Here is an 18,767-nt window from a genome sequence, read left to right on the forward strand (position 1 = left end):
AAAAATTGGGATTGCTTATTTTAGGAAATGAATAAAATAAAAGGGGATATGACATAAGCATATAAAATAATAAGTGGTAGAGAGAAGAGTGGTCGGGGACTTGTGCTCTCCCTGTCTCATATCACAAAACAAAGGGGACAATGAAATTAGAAGGTGGCAAATCAAAACTGATAAAAGTTAGAATAAGAAACTCAATTACACCTGAATTAACTGAAGCCAAGAATTTAGCAACATTCAAAAAGGGAGTGGACATGTATATGCATAACAAGAATATTCAGAATTATCATAATTAATGATAAAAATTCTGGAAGGGATATAAACCCTCGTGTTTCAGGGCATATCCTAGCTCCAGTTCTTAGAGAGAGTTTTGAGACCCTGTGTATGGGGCTAATTATCACGTTTCTGCTTTCTTACTGCACCTCTCTCTGCAGTATCAGGAACTAACTGCTGTTGGAGATAGGATTCCGGACTAGATGGACCTATGGACTGCTACAGCATGGCAATTTTATGGACATGAAACTGACCCCCTCTTTGGAAGGACACATTTTAATTTTAGTCGTAATCTATCATCCAGTTGCACTTACCAATATCAACATACGTTTGGGAACAGGGCTGCTCTGGGGCAGCTGCAAAGATGGAATTCTTTGTGAAAAAAAACTATTCCTGCATTGATTGTAATCAACACCTTCTATCAGAGAGTCTAATTGCGCTTAACAAACATTAATTTACTCTCGGCATCACCATTCTAATTGAGGTGCTATCATCATTTCACAGATGAGCAAACTGGAGGAAGAAACATTTAAGAGCCTGATTTTCAAACCACCATATGATTATGCATATATAAGCCAGGCATCTTCATGCACCCATGACCAGTTAGGCGCATAACTCACCATGTAACTACAATTACTGTGTGTATACAATTGCGGTATTTGAATACATATAATTGCACCGGTTCTATTAAAAAGAAAAAGAAGATCAGGCACTACACTGACTTGTTGAAGGTGACAAGAGGTTTGTGGCAGAGCTGAGACCAGAACCTGAGCTGAGTTCCATTTCTGTGCCTTTACCACCATCATTCCTTCCCCATGCAATTTTTATTCGACACTGATGGAACTGGAGCTGCTCTCTAATAATTTATGAATGCTCTACGTTAACATGGTTACTGGGATATTTACTGTATGACTATATTGGTTTTGTTTAACTGGGGGCTATAAACAAAATAATGCAGGAAACAAAAGCAAGGCTCAAAATAAGCCACCTTTCAGCAAACACTTGAAGGTTATTAAGGACTGTTAGTTTTAAAGAGTCTACCTCCTCCTTAGCCAGTCTGCAAATCCAATTTTGTCTAGAAGGGCCACAAGCCAACCTAGGCAGAAGAACAAATGAGTACAGCAGGTCAGAAAGTCTCTCTGAAGAGAGGGGGGTAGTTGTTCAGGGGAACCAAGTGGAGACACGCAGAAGTGAGGCCTAATTAGGTTAGCATCAGGGATGACAAGCCTTAGGTATGACTGACATGCATGTAGACATTTAAAATCCTCTCTCTAAATGCTTTCTTCCTATTCCTACAGTACTTTGTTTTAAGAAGGGGATACGGTCACTATATTCACTACTGTCAGACTCCTGAAAGGAAGAACTACAAGTGTCAGAGCTCAGGCAGACAGTCTAGATAAGCACGGTTGATTAAACAGGGTGCTATATCCCAGGGCCCAATCTAAGAGTGGGAGAATTGTGGAATTCCACTCCAGGAGAGGATAAGGCACAAGGCCTAAGACATGAGAGGGAACACAGAATGCAGAGGTGCAGCTAGACTTGCAACCAGGACAGCCAAAATGAGTGATTGCCTGATTAAAAAAGGGATACAGCTTCCTTGGAAGAGGGATGGTTTTCTATGGCCTTGCATTCAATAATTGATAAGCAGATTGCTTATTAAACAGATTACAGACATGCAATAAGACTTACTTGCTGTACAGAAAATCAGAGACGGTCCTATGTACGTTCTAATACTTCAACGTATGAACAACACAAGCATTTGCTTTTGTATGAGTGAATAATCTTACGTAGTACATGATAATTTAGGAAAGACAGATCAAAACAGTGCTAGCCATGTTAAAATGATGGCATTTAACTCAATCTCCAATAGGTATTTCATGCTTAAAAAGAAACATTAATATCTATTTTTTCTATTCAGTGATCAGATCTCAACCATTCTCATCACTCTTCAGCACACATATGCTGAAAATGAAGTGGAATTGAGCTGTGACTCCAGAGACTGGTTCCTTCCATTTAGTTATGTCATCATTCACCTGATACTTTGTTTTTCGTGTGTGTGTAGCTTTTTCTCTTAATTTCAACAGAGTAGAAAAAAAATTAAAAACATTTTCTTAACAGTTAAACATACTTTACTAGAGCCATAAAGTTCTACTTTCTAGAACTTTATCTTTAAAAGTCAGTGCATCATTTACTAAATCTTAGTACAAGAAAAGAACAGAGAAAGAGAACATATTGCACGAATCCTGGAAAAAGGTCCACCGACTCGTGTGGGGTCATGGGGCTGTGCATGGGTGAATCCCTTTTCAGGACTAGGATTTATGGACAACATGAATTTTGGCAGCGTGCCACAAATCCTGTACTGTCAATCAGCTAAAAAGCAACAACTTCAACAAACTTGAAGATTGAGTTAGCCCACTGCATGATGATTATGGTGCTGACCCTGCAATTAGATCCATGCAGGTAGGACCATATGCCTTTGTCAAGTCCACTGAAGTCACAGAGGCTCTGTATGGGCACAAAAACCCCACCTTTCCCAACTACAGGATCAGCCAGCACCTAGAGATTTTATAACGGAAACCTGAACATTTTTTATTCATTTAGAGAGATTACACAGTCATCAACTGTCACAATTTCATTTTTAAAAACACTGTTGGTTAAAATATTTTTAGAAATAGATTTATTGTCTTCCTGGTACCACTAACACCATCATAGATAATAAAGATGACAAGTAAAAAACCCAATTTACTTTTCAACATTTATGCTGTTTCCCAGCACTTAAGCTTTAAAGCAAAGAGCTTCCCCTCCAAATTATATGCATGGTAACCTTGTAGATAACATTTGTTATGTAAGGCTAAACTGATACACTGTATATATATGGTATTATAAAATCCCATCTTGTGCCTGCCACACATGGGTTTTGTCCTAGTTTACCATTTGTGACTTCCAAGTTTCTTTTGACAGAGCTGTTGTACAGTACTATTTTTGCACAATTATTCTAAAAATAGAATTAGTAAAGTTTGTTATTTCTGGTGTTATTCAAATATTTGTTTTTAACAAAAAACTCTAGAAGAAGTAGAATTTTAGAAGTCAATCATATTCAAACAAAATGTAATGTTCTTCTCGTTGCTAGACCTTCTGAAACCCTCAACTTTTTTTTAAAATTAAGCATAGGCACCAAAGCAAAAACAAATCCCGACTGCTATTAAAGTAAGCTCTCTCTAATTAGATTTTTCTGATCATGTACCAGTAGCACCACCTTGTGTTAGATACGCACAACTTATGAATGCTTAAATTTACTGGTAATTAGAGCTGGGCAAATAACTGTTTTTTTTTATTCAATGGCAGTTGTAAAAAAAAAATTGAAGAGATTCAGTTTGGACTGAATGCACTGTTTTGCATTTGGTATTTTTTTTTAAAAGCAAATAAAATGAAAGGCTAGATTCACAAATGAAGAGGCAGCGGTACCCCTTATAACCAACAGCCCGGTGGTTAGGGCACTCACCTCTGGAACAGGGACTGGAACCCAGGTATGCTCCCTAACCCCTGAATATAGAGTCACACTATCTTCTCCTCACCCCGGCCCAATGGCTATTCAAATATTTTATACTAAGAGAAAAGCTTCAACAGAATGAGAGTGTCCCACTCCAGAATACCCCATAGCCTGGTGGTTGGGATACTCACTGGGATGCAACAGATCCGATCCAGAGAAGGGATTTGAACCCAGGGCTCCCCCATCCCAGTTGAGTGCCTAGCAACTGGACAATTGTGCATATGGGTGGAGGAGGTATGTTGTGATTACTGGGCCTAGAAGTTTATCCTAACAGTGAGCTCAACTGTAGAAAATGAAAGTGTGACGTTCGTAAGAAATCTCAATAAGCACCTGTAAAAAGGTGCAGAAGAAACAAAAAGATTAGTTAAAAACAAAAAAGCCTATGGTATAACTCAAGGACTGTGTTAAGATCATGCTTGATAAACAAGAACTAACACTGGAATATCACAAATTAGGTCTAGTTGATGGACAACATAGTGAAGAGATAGGCTGTTCTGCCCATCACTCCCTTTTGGGGTTCTCAAAGTGTCTTTTTGTAAGCGGAAAATTAGCAGAGGAAAAGCTGGCTAATGTGATGCTGACTGACAAATATAAGAGAAGGGGAAGGAGTGAGCTGCCATCCCTACTGTCTCCTAGGACCCTGGACCTGCTTCATCCTAACCCTGAATGAGGTCCCAACCAAAAAAGGTCAGAGAGAGGGAACCAGATAACACTGCCACCTCCACTGGTGGCACAAGTTTCCCAATGGTCAAAATGGCTGATAACACTATGTACTGTGCCTGTGTTTCTCCAGCAGTGAGGTTGCAAGTGAAAGTCAACATCAGAGACAGAAGCTGCATTTTTTTATCTTTGCTGTTCTTTTCTCTCTCCTTTTGTGTGTGCTTGTCTTGTTTTCTTCTCTAGGAAATGGAATCCAACTTTAACAAGAACAGCAACAACAGCTCCAACCCAGCTCAACTAACTATCTTTTTTTGGAGAAAAGGATTTATCACCATCTTTAATACCATCAAAGACTGTCAGAAAAGGGTTTTTCCTCTTTCTAAAAACGTCTGCAGTTTAGGAGAAAGGGAACAAAGGATGTTTTTAAAATGCAAGTCTTACTTAATACTTTACATTTCAAATGCTTTCCCTGTTTCTTCTTCATTTTCTATATCTTTAATAAAAGGTTAAAAAGGGATTTTTAATTCTGTGCTGTAATGGTATTAAATAGGCTAAGGTTTCTGTGTACCAAACCCTGAATCATGTTTGACCCTATCTAATGTTGGGCAGTGGCTGGGTTATATTAACACCTTTGACTCTTTAGTCCCCTTTATTCCTTCTAAATTAACTCAATAGGCAGCACCACCATCACTACCTCCTCTTCCCGTGGTTTTGTGAATGATGCCTAAATCCCCTTATGAATCTAACCACAAAAAATCAAAGTGTTTCACTAGGATAGTGTCAAAACGAACCATTTTTTGTTTCAGCCAAAACAATTCACTGAAGTGAATCCAAAATGTGCAGATTTTGGAGAAAAATTCACCTGAAAAACTATGCCCAGCACTACTGGTAATATAAAATATAAAGAGCCATTTATAAAAATAATGTTATCATCACTGCATAAGCCTGTACTGATGTTTTCACACAATATACCACACCAAACTGCCTTGAAACTACTGTATCGATGGAAACACTACCGAAGTATTAAGTACAAAAATATTATGTTATTTGTTAAACTTCTCTACTTTTACTGAAACAAACGTGAATAAACTGCACTTACAACAGACTAAATAAGAGGATCAAATGCCACAAATGTAATTAGAGTATTCATGACACTCAGTTCAAGATGAAAGATCAATGTTCTGAATAAGCTCAAAAAAAAGAATTAGCCCCCTAACACCACGATGCTTAGACTGATGTGTAAAAATACGTCAGTAACACCACAATACAGTACAGCAACTGTAATACCGTGTAGGCAGTCATGGGCTAAGGAGGAAGGTCCTCTCATGCATCAGTAACTAGTTAAAAGGCAGGAAACACTGTTAGTTTTCACAGTGGAGAGATGCAAATGGCAAGGTCCCTCAGGGCTCTGTAACACGACCAGTGCTGTTCAACATACTCATAAATGAATTGGAAAAAGGGGTAAACAGTCAGGTAGCAAAATCTGGAGACAACAGAAAAAAAATCAATCAAGATAGTCCAAAGCAGACTGAAGAGTTACAAAGAGATCTCACAAAATTAAGTGAGTGGGCAACAAAATGGCAGATGAAATTCAATATTGATAAATGCATATGGGAAAACATTCCCAGCTATACCTACAAAGTGATGGAGTCTAAATTAACTGATACCACTCAAGAAAGATCTTGGGGTCATTTTGAATAGTGCTCGGGAAACATCTGCTCAATGCGCAGCGGTTGTCAAAAAACCCCGAACAGAATATTAGGAACCATTAAAACAAAATTGACTGGGGTGGAAAATAGCTTCCATATAAGAAGAAATTAAAAAGACTGACTGTTCATCTTAGAAACGGTTAAAGGGGTTATGATGGAAGTCTATAAAATCATGAATTGTATGGAGAAAGTGAATAAGGAAGTGTTATTTACTCCTTCACATAACTCAAGAACCAGGGTTTTCCAATGAAATTAATAGGAAGCAGGGTAAAAACAAACATAAGGAAGTACTACTCCACACAATGCATAGTCATCCATGGAACTCCTTGCCCAGGGATCTTGTGAAGGCCAAAAGTATAACTGGGATAAAAAAAGAATTAGGTGAGTTCATGGAAGATAGCTCCATCAATGAGTATGAGCCAAGATGGTCAGGGATGCATCTCCATGTTCTGGGTGTCCCTAAACCTCTGACAATCAGAAGCTGAGACTAGATGACAGGGGATGGATCACTCAATAAACTGCCCTGTTCTGTTCATTCCCTCTGAAGCATCTAGCCCGTGAGAAGACAGGATCCTGAGCTAGAAGGAACACTGGTCTGACCAAATGCAGCCATTATTTTGTTCTTATGTAACGATACTAAAAGAGGTAAGGCCAAGGGGGAAGAATTATCGTACTAATCTGAATACATACAACATTTAATAAGTTATAGATTAGTAGTAAAACATTTATTCGTGTTACTTACACTAATATAGGCTTCCCAGATATCCTAGGATGCCTTAGAACTTCAGTCACGATCTCTTTCGTCTCTTCCATTCTCTCTGTGTCACTGGAATCCACAACAAATATTATCCCATATGCCTCAGCATAGTAATTCTTCCAGATGCCTCGTATTCGTTTTCCACCTCCTAAGTCAAAGATAGTGACTTCAAACCTTTCCTGTTTAAGGTCAATTTTAGAAAATCCCACTGTTGGAGCTACATCTTCAGGAGACTCTGCCAAATCATAAAGAAAACATTTGCTGAAAGATTCGTTTAGCTATAACAATTTCATTTATTTTATGATTTGTATGTCAAAATTCAGAGTCTAAGCCCATACAATTAAAATGGCCAATACACTTCTAATTACATGTTTTAGGTTACATTTCCCCCTCTCCCCAGGAAAACAAGTTTGAAACGTTAATTCCAGAAGAACATGTGCTTCTTTATGAGAATTATCTTGTCTTTAAAAAAAGAAAAACAAAAACAAAAAAAAACCACCTATACAAGGAGCAGGTGAAAAACAGTGTAAGAATACCTGTGACTGACTCACATTTATTATGGATTTCTATAAGATGTAAGTACAAGTCTAATCATCTGTGCACTATTTATGTGGTGTTAAACTAACTTTAAAATAAAAAACAGAGCACAACAAATTAATGGGTTATGAGCAGGCCCTGATGTGTTCCACCAACTTTAATCCTTGCCACAGAATTGTGTTCATGAACCTCAGATTTCATTACAAAAACTTAGCCCTTAGGGTTGCTGAGACAGCGTTGGGGAAAAAAAAAAGAACCAAGCCTAAAGAGATGTACCAAATGTCTGCCCAACTCTACAGAAGAGTGTGAAACAATAGCAGTATGAGATGTGAATTACCCCATTAGTCTCAAACAAGGCTTTGTGGAAGTTTTTGCAGCAGTGGAATTTGGTATTTTTCCAGGATGTCATAGATTTTGTCATTTTGCTGTAGTCACATGCTCAGAATTTGTTGCCTGCCCTGCTAGGACCAGCCTGCAGCTGTCTCAAGGCTGATTCCCCAATCTGGCACTTCAAGTGCAGAAGGTGGGGGTCCGCAAGGATTCTAAAAATTAATACTGGCCACTCCAAGCTTGTATTAAACTCCCAAGGTTACAGCTTCTCTCTGACCCTGGATGGCTAGATGCTGCCACCACCCAAGTGAAGAGAAACAAACAAAAAAAACCTTTAGACCCAGGAAGGCACTCTTGGGAATTCCTGCCTGTTGGGTACCCTCAAGCCCTTTCACCACCACCCCTCTGTGGAAGAGCTGAGAAAGAAAACAAAGGAAATCAGCTTTTGCCACCAGCTAATTAAACAACATATGCACAAACCTCTTAGGACCCAAAAATCCTAACTGGTTCTTAAAAAAAGGTAAATTTTATTAAAAACAAAAAGAAAACATACATCTGGAACATATTAACTATTGTTAGATTTAAGAAGAGCAAATATAATAATTAAGCATCAAGAATGGTCTTCTTGAGGTCCAGCTTAATGGTTACAAGCAAAACAAAAGCTTTTAGGAATTAACACAGAGTCGTCCACAAGCCATAAAGAAAAAAAAAAAGAGATAAACCTAATTGCGTCTTCCTAGACATTTCCTGATCTACTTACATATCTGGGGTTTCAAATGAGTAGTTTCTAGGTACGATGTAATGATTTTTCATACCTGGAGCAAGCTTTTACAGCATAGTCCAGTCCTGTCCCTGCTGTCTGGGAGAACAACCACAGATACACAAAAAAGGAGTCTTGTTTCAATTTTTAAAATTTCTAGCCTTCCCATTGGCTGTTTTGGCCAGGTGCCCACTCATTTCCTTTTACCTATGTATGCAGTCAGACTTTTTAACCCTTTACAGGAAAAGCAAGTAGAGAACAGCTACCAAGAGGGATTTTATAGTTAACTGGCTGGCTGGGTGTCCATAAAAGGGAGCTACCCCCCACTTCATTTATCACAGCCTTCTTCTCACTTTCCAGCTCCTCCCTTGGAGGGAGCGAATTAGATTTCTGTGCGCTGTTACGTAGAACCAGGCAACAGAGGATTACGGAGTGACAGCTGGAGTCCTGCTCGCAGAAAGAAAGCAGGAAGAGTCAGAAGCAGGAGCCTGAAGAACTTTGCAGCAGCTGAGGCTTGTGAAACTGGAAAGATGAACCACTGGAACGGGTATAAGCACTCTCCCTCACTGACACACCAGGGAATGGCAATTCTGAGCCAGACCACATAGACAAAATCATAGGAGCCAAGACCCAGGCTGCACTGCCAGGATATATGGAAAAATGTATAGTATAGTGAAAAAAATGCCATCTTCAAAAATAACAGACATTTTATGCTGAGTATTTTCAACTATGAGCCATAATTGTGTGTGTTTGTGGGGGAGGCACAGTGAGAGCTAAGGGTATTTTTCATGGTTGCAGAACATGTTAATGTTGTTGCAGAATTTTAGAGGCTGCCACTGCAGAATTTAGTCCCATTGTACCGTGAAGTACAGAGGGCCCAGACTACGATGGACAGTCTTTTCTGTGAAACTTTCCTGGCTGCAGATGCCTCATAGCAAGTCTTTGCCCACTGTGCTGGCTGGTCCAGGTCTTGTGAGTTCTGAGAGTCGAAATACATTAAGGTGCATATATTTGGAATACGTGTGCATTACAACAATGCACTCAATTAAAACTATGTTCACCATCCAATAGTATTAATGACCCCCAAGCATAACTAAACAATTAGCTACTATCAACCCTGAAAACTAATCGAATGCACTCTCCTCCATGAGGTCAGTTGAGAAAAACAAATGTGACATTTCTAGGTCAAGCTGTTTTCACAACAAAGTATTAAGAAACTTTCAACAGAGTCAGAGTCTCTTAATATGGAACCCCATATTGGAAATATCTAGTCCACTTTTGGTTCCATCTTTCTAGAAGAAGTTTATCCTGGAAGAGGACTTTTCGGTCAAATTAGTTTGTTTTGCTGATGGAGGTGTTAGTATCAGTGCTGAAATAATGGCAGATTAAATATCAACTATGGATTCATGGTCTTTAAAAAAAAAAAGATCCAGAAGGACAGAGTTGGGGGGGAAGTCTTCATAACTTCATGTACACCTGATAAATCCATTGATTTACTGACCTGCAACTAGCATTTGGGGCAGAGAGTTTGCCTTCATACCTGTCAGTATATTGCATAGCACATCCTAGATGCTAAATTAAATGTACACAGCTGGAAAAACCTTCCATCTCCTCAAACACAAAGTTACACCAAACATTTGTCTTTAAAAGCACCAGTTTTATCCGATTCCAATTATGGCCTGCATGCATGTGCATTAGTCAGTGGAGAGGGGAAAGAGAAAATTCTCTCCAAAGCCAAATGAGCTCTTGCTGTAGAAAATGTCTAGGAAGTTGCTGGTGCTTTCCTGGTTATAAATGAGGATATAAAAATGTATCATTAGAACCATCTTTTAAGTTATATACACACCATTTCCTTCTTCAGATTCCTTTCCTAATTATACTGACAGTCAATATCATAAAACAGGTTATACTTAAAACATTGACTTTACATAAAGTTTACTGATGTATGCACATTGCAGTATATTTCATCAGAAAGCAATTTCTGTACAAAGAAATCAGATCTATTGATTTCTCTAACCTATGCTAATAAGTGAAATGTCTCATTAACCAGACGAAACACTTTATATCCTTGCAATAATTCAAACAAAATTATGAGACAGAATTTCAGTCCTAAAAGAACTCTGGATAATTTTTCTCTCTCTTTCTGTAAAAAAGCTAGCAATTTATAGTCAGCTCCTTCTCTAACAGAAACAGCATCTTACCCTATCAGGAAAAATATATATTGCATGTGCCAGAAAATGAACTACTGAAAAACTACCCATATTCTAAGAGACATGCATGGCCATCAAACATGAGCATGCACTCTCACCCAGAGCAGATGCACACATGAATTGTGCACACATAGCTACACAAACCCCAGATGCAGGTGCACACAGACAAACAGGGTGCACGCACCTAGGTTCTCACCTCTTTGAAAATTTAGGCTTAGAATTTTAAAAAAGCCCAAGGTAATTATGTGCTAAACTTCCACTGAATTTAAATGGGAACTGGGGGCCTAATTCCTTTCAGATCCCTTGACTCACTGGACTAAGACTGGGGTTTTTACGATGGATTCATCTGCAGGATTGGGGCCTATATTATCAAAGCAAGAGGCCCAAATAAAAGTCATTTTTATAAGGGACACCACAAACTCAGGTGGGTAGAATGAAGGGGGAATTCACTTCTGTCTCAAAGTGTTGTACATCATGTAATTACAAGTGACACTTATAGTTCAGGGCAACTGCACCCACATTCCACTCTATGGCCCAGCAGGAGCACCAACAGGCCAGGCTCCTCAGCTATCACCTCTCGAGTGGATTCACATTTCCCTCCCTCTTGATGGGTGAACTTCGAGGCTGTACAGTTCCCTGACTGTGCTGTGATATTCAGCCTAAAGAGGCCTGTTTTGCCATTTTTTCCAAAGATAAATACACAATAAAATTGCCACAGTTCTAAGTTACCACACAGCCCTTTATAAGCAAACATTTATTCTTAAGGTGAAAGCATTACAGAGAAAAACATTAAAAACAATAAAAGAACCGACACGCATGCTAATGAGCTTACCAAGGATCACTCCCTCACTCCAAAAAGGGTTCTGTTTGGTTATTAGTCCTCCTAACCCAACACAGGGGTTTTTCCTGTGGTCACAAGTTCATCACAGCTTCAGCTCACAACCAGCTGATGTCTTATGGGACCTCAATGGGCCAAAGATATACTTGCTACCTTTCCTTAAGGCCTGGGAGCCACATCTGGACTAGAGGCCCTTTCTGTTTGCTGAATCAGAAAGAAGGCCCTGAGTCAGTTTTAACTCAGGCTATTTATCCAAAATTCCTCTGACTGTTGGTTCCTGGAGAATTCAGTTTGAACAAGCACAGCTTCCACCACTGGAAAGAGGCTTGCCTATCTGGAGGAGGTGTGCCCTGAGTGAGTGTGCCAAAGCACCTCCCTACCTCCCCCGTTTTTAGTTCCTGGGGGGCTGTGGTCTCCCCTCCCCCATGTAAATACACACAATCCCTCAATAGGACATTGACATTTTCATTTTTAATAAAATCAACTCCTAAAATATTTAAACTTAATTCAATAAAGTTTGTCCAGGACATTGTCATAGCTGCCACAACACCTAAGAATACTAAAACTGAAAGAAGATCTTTTCCCCACAGTGTGTCTCTCTCTGCTTTTGACAGCAATTTTGTGTCATTTGTTTCACTCTTTTCTTTGTAGAGTCAGTTTTGCCCTGTTTGGAATATCCATTTAAACAGAGGAGCATAAAAACCCTTTCTAAATCCTTTTAAAGAGATGTAAGAATTGAGGTCATATCATTTAGGATTTTTTTTTTAAGTTGGTCATTTTAAAAAGAGGCTTTGAGTTGACCAGCATATTTAGTCTTAAAATGCTTAGTTCAGAACTTCATATAAAGATTTACTGCTTACCTCCTTGGATTCCTTTCACTGTAGCAGTTTTACCAGCATTATCAAGTCCCACCATCACCAGTGTCACCTTCCTTCAGAAGGGCGAAAAAAAAAAAAGGTATTTCAAGGCTTTTTTTCCTAGTTGAACATTGTGTTGGACTTTTACAAGTATTTGAATGCATGAATAACAAAAAGTTACCACAAGCTGTAAAACCAATAGGCTTCAAAATATCCAGTACCAGAGAGACTTATGCTTGTTTATTTGGTGTTTGACATACAACCAGCTGATCAGAGAGTGCAGTAATAAAGAGATAAGCTTAATACTGGATGATAATATAACTTGAAGAGATACATATAAGACTTAATGATTTTGCCTTTAATTTGTATTTGTCTTTTGGAAATTGAATCCCAGGTACCATCTATTTGAATTCCATATTTTTGGCATGGTTATATTCTCTTTAACTACCACCATAACTTCCATTTCCCCCGTTTCCTTCAACACAAACTAAAACTAAAGCCCTATCCACACTGAGGATTTGATCATACTGCAACCATCAGTGTAGCTGCACCACTGAAATACTCCACTGCAGACAAGGAAAGTTATCCCAGTTGCAAGCAGAGTAACTTACGCTCTACAGGTGCGAACAGCAGCATTGCCTGTGTACGCTATGTGTTCATATTGGTAAAGCTATATCAATGTCTAACCAAGGCAAATCCCCAAGGCCACAATGAAGGTATTAGTTCCTACTGATGAGCAATACAACAAATACGTCACTTGTGCTGTAGCCCTTTTAAAGTCACATACACCCCTCTCTCTCCGAGGTTAGGATTATTTAAAATACAGCAATAAGGAAATATACTTTCATTACTTTCTCAATAATTCAAGTGATCTTGAAGGGATTTGTGAAACAGAAGACAAAAAAGAGAAGCTTTTGAAACCAACACCTTCTCTAATCTCATTTTAAAAATAGGTAAAACTGATATTTTGGCTTAGTTGGGTGGCAAGTCCCTAAATTCCACTAATTAAGGGGACACTAAATAAAACATGGTTATTTCCAATCTCCTTCAGAATATGGTAGCATTTTGTGACAGGCTAAGTTTGTGAGCTGCACACCAATTTCTTCAGGGCTTCCAGAAGAACAAGAGGAGGTAGTGCAAGAGGTGGAGAGCAGGATCACAATGAATTCCAGTGGTGGCAATAAGCAGCAACCAAAAGAATCAAGTGAAATAAGTAGAAAAGTCTGCAAGTGTTTGTCAGATAAGTGGGTGAGGTTTGTGACACCACTAAACATACTCATGTGGCCCATTTGACAAGCTTGGATTCTGCAGAATCCACATTTTTAAAATTAAGTTTCTAGCTCTCAAGGCTGTCAAGAAATTCTTCCAAGGTACACCAAACATAAACAAATGTATTGTTCTCCTGAGTCTAGAAACTGACAATCCAAAACAATGGCTCTGGGAGGTGTCAGCAATTCCGTCCAGAGAAAGGGGAGAAAAAAAACAGGAAGGAAGATGTGGAAGGAAAAGAAACCGAGAGGAGAAACAACAGTGGTTCCAAATGTGACACTACTCTACCAGACTGCAACAATAGGACAGCTAAATAATGATAATTAAAACTAAAATTTCATAAAGGCCATATTCTACCCTTGATCTTTGTTCAAAGCTCTCAATGATATAACATCTGATGTAGATAAAGGGTAGTATATCTACCCTTAAATGTATATCCCTACCAACAGACAATAATTAAAAACAAAATCCAGAATGAGTTTGACAGCCATACATTAGACATTTTAAGTCACTGCTCTTCTCTGTCCCAATTCCCAACATAAGTCCACACAAAAGAGAAAGGTAAATATGTTGAACTTCACGAATTCTTTCAGTCAGAAACAAATTACCTGAGTAACTGATCATTGGTTTGTGTTTTCTTTTTTATAACTCAAAAAAGATGTCTGATTTTCTCTCAAAGAAAAAACAATTATGCACCTTAGGTTCTGGTCTTTGATGTAAAAAAAAATAAAATAAAATAAAAAATCAGGTTTTATCAAAGGGTAGCTAAGAAGAAAAGTAAGACAGACAAAATGGTAGTACAGAGTAACCCTGGACATATAGTACAATACATAGAGATCTTTGAGATTCTTTGGGATGAAAGCCACTGTAGAAACAGAATACTCTCATTTGCTTAATCTTACCTGACAGGCTCCTGCCACCCTTTTAACCAGTTACAGCAATTGGCCATCAGACTAAACATCCCTCTTTGCCAGCCATCCAACGCCAAGGAAGCTACTGAAATCGTGTGTAGACAGGTCAGAGAACTCCAGTGAGAGAGACAAGGTGGTGGAGGAGCAGAGAGCACCAGCTCAGGTACAGTCTCGTCACTAGTAGCAATGAGGAAAAACAAAACAAAGAACACAGTCAGTCCCCAAGCGTAACAAAGCAAACTTTCTTTCCCTTATTGGAAAGAGCCATCCCCCTTATAACCGTCCCTATCCTAAGGCTCTGTTTACCCTGGGCATTATTTCAGTCATCTGTGCAGTGCTAAATTACTGTAGATGAGGAAATCTGCAACTTGCACCAGTAGGATTTACCCAGTTTTCAAGCAGAGACAAACCCCACGGAACAAATTGCAGCTTTCTTGGATGACCCATCACACAGCTATGCTGGTGGTTGAAATCAGTGATAATTCCAAGTGTAGTCAAGATCGAAAATCCTCATGGGAGGAGCATCAGCACATAGGCCTTGGGAAAAGGAGATGGAGCTATTTTTAAATGTAAACTTTCAAATTGGTCAGGCTTCTGATTGCTTATCTACCCAGATTTGGAGACTTAAGAGTAGTCTCAGATGCTTCCTCTTCCCCATATGCTTTGCCAGTGCCAATTTTTGTAGGATTTACAATCCCATTTCCCTGTTTGTTTTCTGGAGTGATGGGGGAATATTTCTCTCTCCTCTGTTGCTATGTAAAACACCCACACAAACAAAGGCCACTGATTATACCTAAAGCTTATGCCCAAATAAATTTGTTAGTCTCTAAGGTGCCACAAGGACTCCTCATTGTTTTTGCTGATACAGACTAACAGGGCTACCACTATGAAACTTGATTATACACAATGAGCAGTCAAATGCAAAGTAAACAAAAAATTAAAAATGGTCTCATTTCAAGGTAGAATGACCTTAGGTGTTATAAACAACAGTAGGAGACAAGTGTGATTTTTAAATTAAGTGTCCCTTCAAGTTTATGCTGCTGGGACAGAAAAAGCATACCACAACTAATAATTAACCATAGTAGCTTTCCTATTATCTAGTGGTTGATATGGAAGGGTATGGGAACCACCCTTCCTAACACCACCATTCCTCTCTCCACTAGACTCAGCAGCAGCAAAGAAGCCCATATCTCCATTGCCAGCTTCTGGGAAGCACAAGTATGCTGGGATTGCTACCAGGAAACTGTCCTCAGAATCTACTCAGAGATATTGGTTCTAATGCCAGCCTCTGACTAATGAGGCTTCAAAATTTATCAGCAGCTTATCTGGCAGCTTGGAGACAGATTTCTCACCACGAACATTCCAAAGCTTTCCAGGGGTGGAACGAGTGCCTCTACAACCACACTCCTTTCCTAGCCTCTTGGTTGCTGGTGGAAGGAAGTCTTCAGTAAAATAGTCATCTCAGAGTCTCTCTCCTCCTCCCCCATCAATAACTACATCACCTATTTTTGCTACTGCTTATGGCTTTCCCAGAGAGTACCATGAAACCAGTAGTTCAGGGGCTCTCAAACGGGGGATCGTGACTCCTCAGGGGGTCGAAAGGTTATTATCTGGGGGGGTCACGAGCTGTCAGCCTCCACCCCAAACCCCATTTAGCCTCCAGAATTGATAATAGTGTTAATTATTTTAAAAAATTAATTTATGAGGGGGGGTATCACACTTGAGGCTTACTTTGTGAAAGGGGTCACCAATACAAACATTTGAGAACCACTGCAGTAGTTCTTGATGGCTTCTCTGCTGCCTACAGGGTTTGAATGTCAAGGACAAAACAGAGCAGAATCTTGTTAATTTCACTCTGCTGTTGCTGCTCAGCAAAGCTAGGAGCAATCACAAAGGACTGGAACCCAAATATGCGGTTCTCTTTCACTTTCAGGGACAAAGCCTATGAGATATAAATGTAGGCAAACCATTATCAGGAAAAAATACTATATCTATGAACAAAGTCAGTGGAACAAAACTAAAACACATGTTTTTGTATCTTCATAGTGTAAGGCAAAACTGTTTCTAGGTAAACCACCATCATATCTTAGATTACCAGACAATTTTTGACTTTGCTGTGGTGATGTAAGCTGAGGGTGCGGAATTTTCATCCAAGACAACAGTCTGATGACTCACTTATAAACTAATTAAAAAAAAAAAAGCTTTTAAGACTACCTCTCCCCAAGAAGTGTTTTAATTTAATCACATTTGGCTGTATATTTATCACATACCTGCCTGGCTTGTCTTTAAATTTGAATTTTAGAAGAGGGGATGGGATTATTTTAGCTGTATTTTATTTTGAACAAAAATTCAAGGCGGTTTCAACAGTAAAAGCTTTTTGGCAAAAAATTTAATACTCTTCCTACCAGCGAAAACTAACTTAACAGATGTACAGAATAAGAAGGAACACTACTATGCTATAAGAAAAGGAGTACTTGTGGCACCTTTGAGACTAACCAATTTATTTGAGCATAAGCTTTCGTGAGCTACAGCTCACTATGCATCCGATGAAGTGAGCTGTAGCTCACGAAAGCTTATGCTCAAATAAATTGGTTAGTCTCTAAGGTGCCACAGGTACTCCTTTTCTTTTTGCGAATACAGACTAACACGGCTGTTACTCTGAAACCTGTTACTATGCTATGAGACAGTAACAGACAGAGCTACTAGGAAGGATAGTTGAACCACTAAAAGTTGTTCTTCTGTAATGCAAAGTTACTGCACAAACATATCCATGCATCCTTGTTGCAGTGTCCAGCCACTACCCTGCAGACAGGTCTAGTGTACTGGTCTCTTCCACCCTGGGAAGAGATGGTCTTCCGGGTGATACCAAAGATCCACTCTACTCTGTGGAGAGAGTTCATATATTGTTTGCACTGTTGTCCCGGCCAGGTCAGTTTCAGACTATTAGAGAGACAAGGTAGGGAAGATATTTTCTTTTATTGGACCTACTTCTGTTGATGAGAGAGAGTCAAGCTTTGGAGCCACACTGAGCTCATTCCCCCCAAACACACACCCCTATGAGAAAAGCAATGCCTAGCTCCAAAGCTTGTCTCTCTCTCTCTCTCCCCAAGAGAAGTAAGGTCCAATACAAGATGTTACCTCACCCACCTTGTCTCACTGCAGACTTAACAGTCTGCCCAAAGTTTTGCCCACAAACTTCTCTTCCAGGACTGGAGCAACCCGCCCTTGGCCAGGAAGACAGGCCGGCTGCCCCCACCACCCCGGGGGGAATGAGGCGCCGCAACGCCCAGCCCCGGCGTGACGCTCCCGGCAGCAGCCCCCAGGGTCTAGGGCCAAGCTCCCCCCGTCCCCCCGCGCGTGAAGCCGGGACGCGGCTCCGGCACCTGTCCGGTGGGAAAGCGCCCCCGAGGGGCTGGCGGGGGGGGGGGGGGGGGCAAGCAGGGCCCGCGGTCACCACGAACCAGCCCAGACAGCCCCGGCCGGGACATCAACGGCGGCGCGCAGGCGCGAGGGGAGCCGGGGCAGGCGCCGGGCGCGGAAGGGGGGGTGGGGGGGGGCGCGTTGAGAGGCTCAAGCCGGGCGCGCGCGGCCGCCCCGTTACCTGGCGCTCAGCGGCGGGGCGAGGCGACGAAGCCGCGCAGGCGCCTGTAGCCCCGCCCGCCGGCTGCTGCCCCCGCGCCGCGCCCTGCCCCCGCCATGAGGGCCCCGGAAGCGGGGAGTCCGCGTTCCGGTCGGTAGCTCCGCTCAGAACCGGCTCCTCCGGGCCCAACGCGGCCGCTGGGGTGGCACGTGACCGGATCTCCCCCCACCCCCCCTCCTCCCCCCTTCCCTGCGCTCGCCCATTGGCTGGGGTCGGGGCCACACGGAGACCGGTACAAGCGAGGCAGGAGGGGCACGTAACTAGGATGGTCACCCGTGGTGACCGGGAAGGGGCGGGGCCACCATGGTAGCCAAACGAGGGGGCGGAACTGTGGGAGAGCCAATCGGGAGCGGGGGGGGGGATTTTTGTTGCTCGAGGAGAAAGGGCAACCAATTGTGTCACGGGGGCGGGGATAGAACTCTTGGGGCGGTTGAGAGACTCCAGCTGCCAGCCCCCGGCGCGGGGGCAC

General features: G+C 41.0%; 1 protein-coding gene across 4 annotated transcripts in view; it reads right to left on the reverse strand.

Moving 5' to 3' along the window:
• Nucleotides 1–18,448, reverse strand: part of ARL13B (ARF like GTPase 13B) — an 80,129-nt gene extending 61,681 nt beyond the window's left edge. For 2 of the 4 annotated variants that reach the window (XM_048870182.2, XM_048870144.2), the window contains exons 1-4: nucleotides 18,260–18,447; nucleotides 14,650–14,835; nucleotides 12,482–12,552; nucleotides 6,932–7,181 (exon numbers count right to left, since the gene is read on the reverse strand). In XM_048870182.2, the coding sequence (XP_048726139.2) occupies nucleotides 6,932–7,181; nucleotides 12,482–12,552; nucleotides 14,650–14,708 (380 nt within the window). In that variant the 5' untranslated portion in view covers nucleotides 14,709–14,835; nucleotides 18,260–18,447. Of the gene's footprint in view, nucleotides 1–6,931; nucleotides 7,182–12,481; nucleotides 12,553–14,649; nucleotides 14,836–18,259 lie in introns of all 4 variants that reach the window. The other 2 variants (XM_048870172.2, XM_048870155.2) reach the window with 2 other exon arrangements.
• Between the last annotated feature and the right edge of the window lie 319 nt (nucleotides 18,449–18,767).

This window comes from Caretta caretta, chromosome 1 (genome assembly GCF_965140235.1).
Source record: "Caretta caretta isolate rCarCar2 chromosome 1, rCarCar1.hap1, whole genome shotgun sequence".
In the NCBI taxonomy this organism is placed as follows: Eukaryota; Metazoa; Chordata; order Testudines; family Cheloniidae; genus Caretta; species Caretta caretta.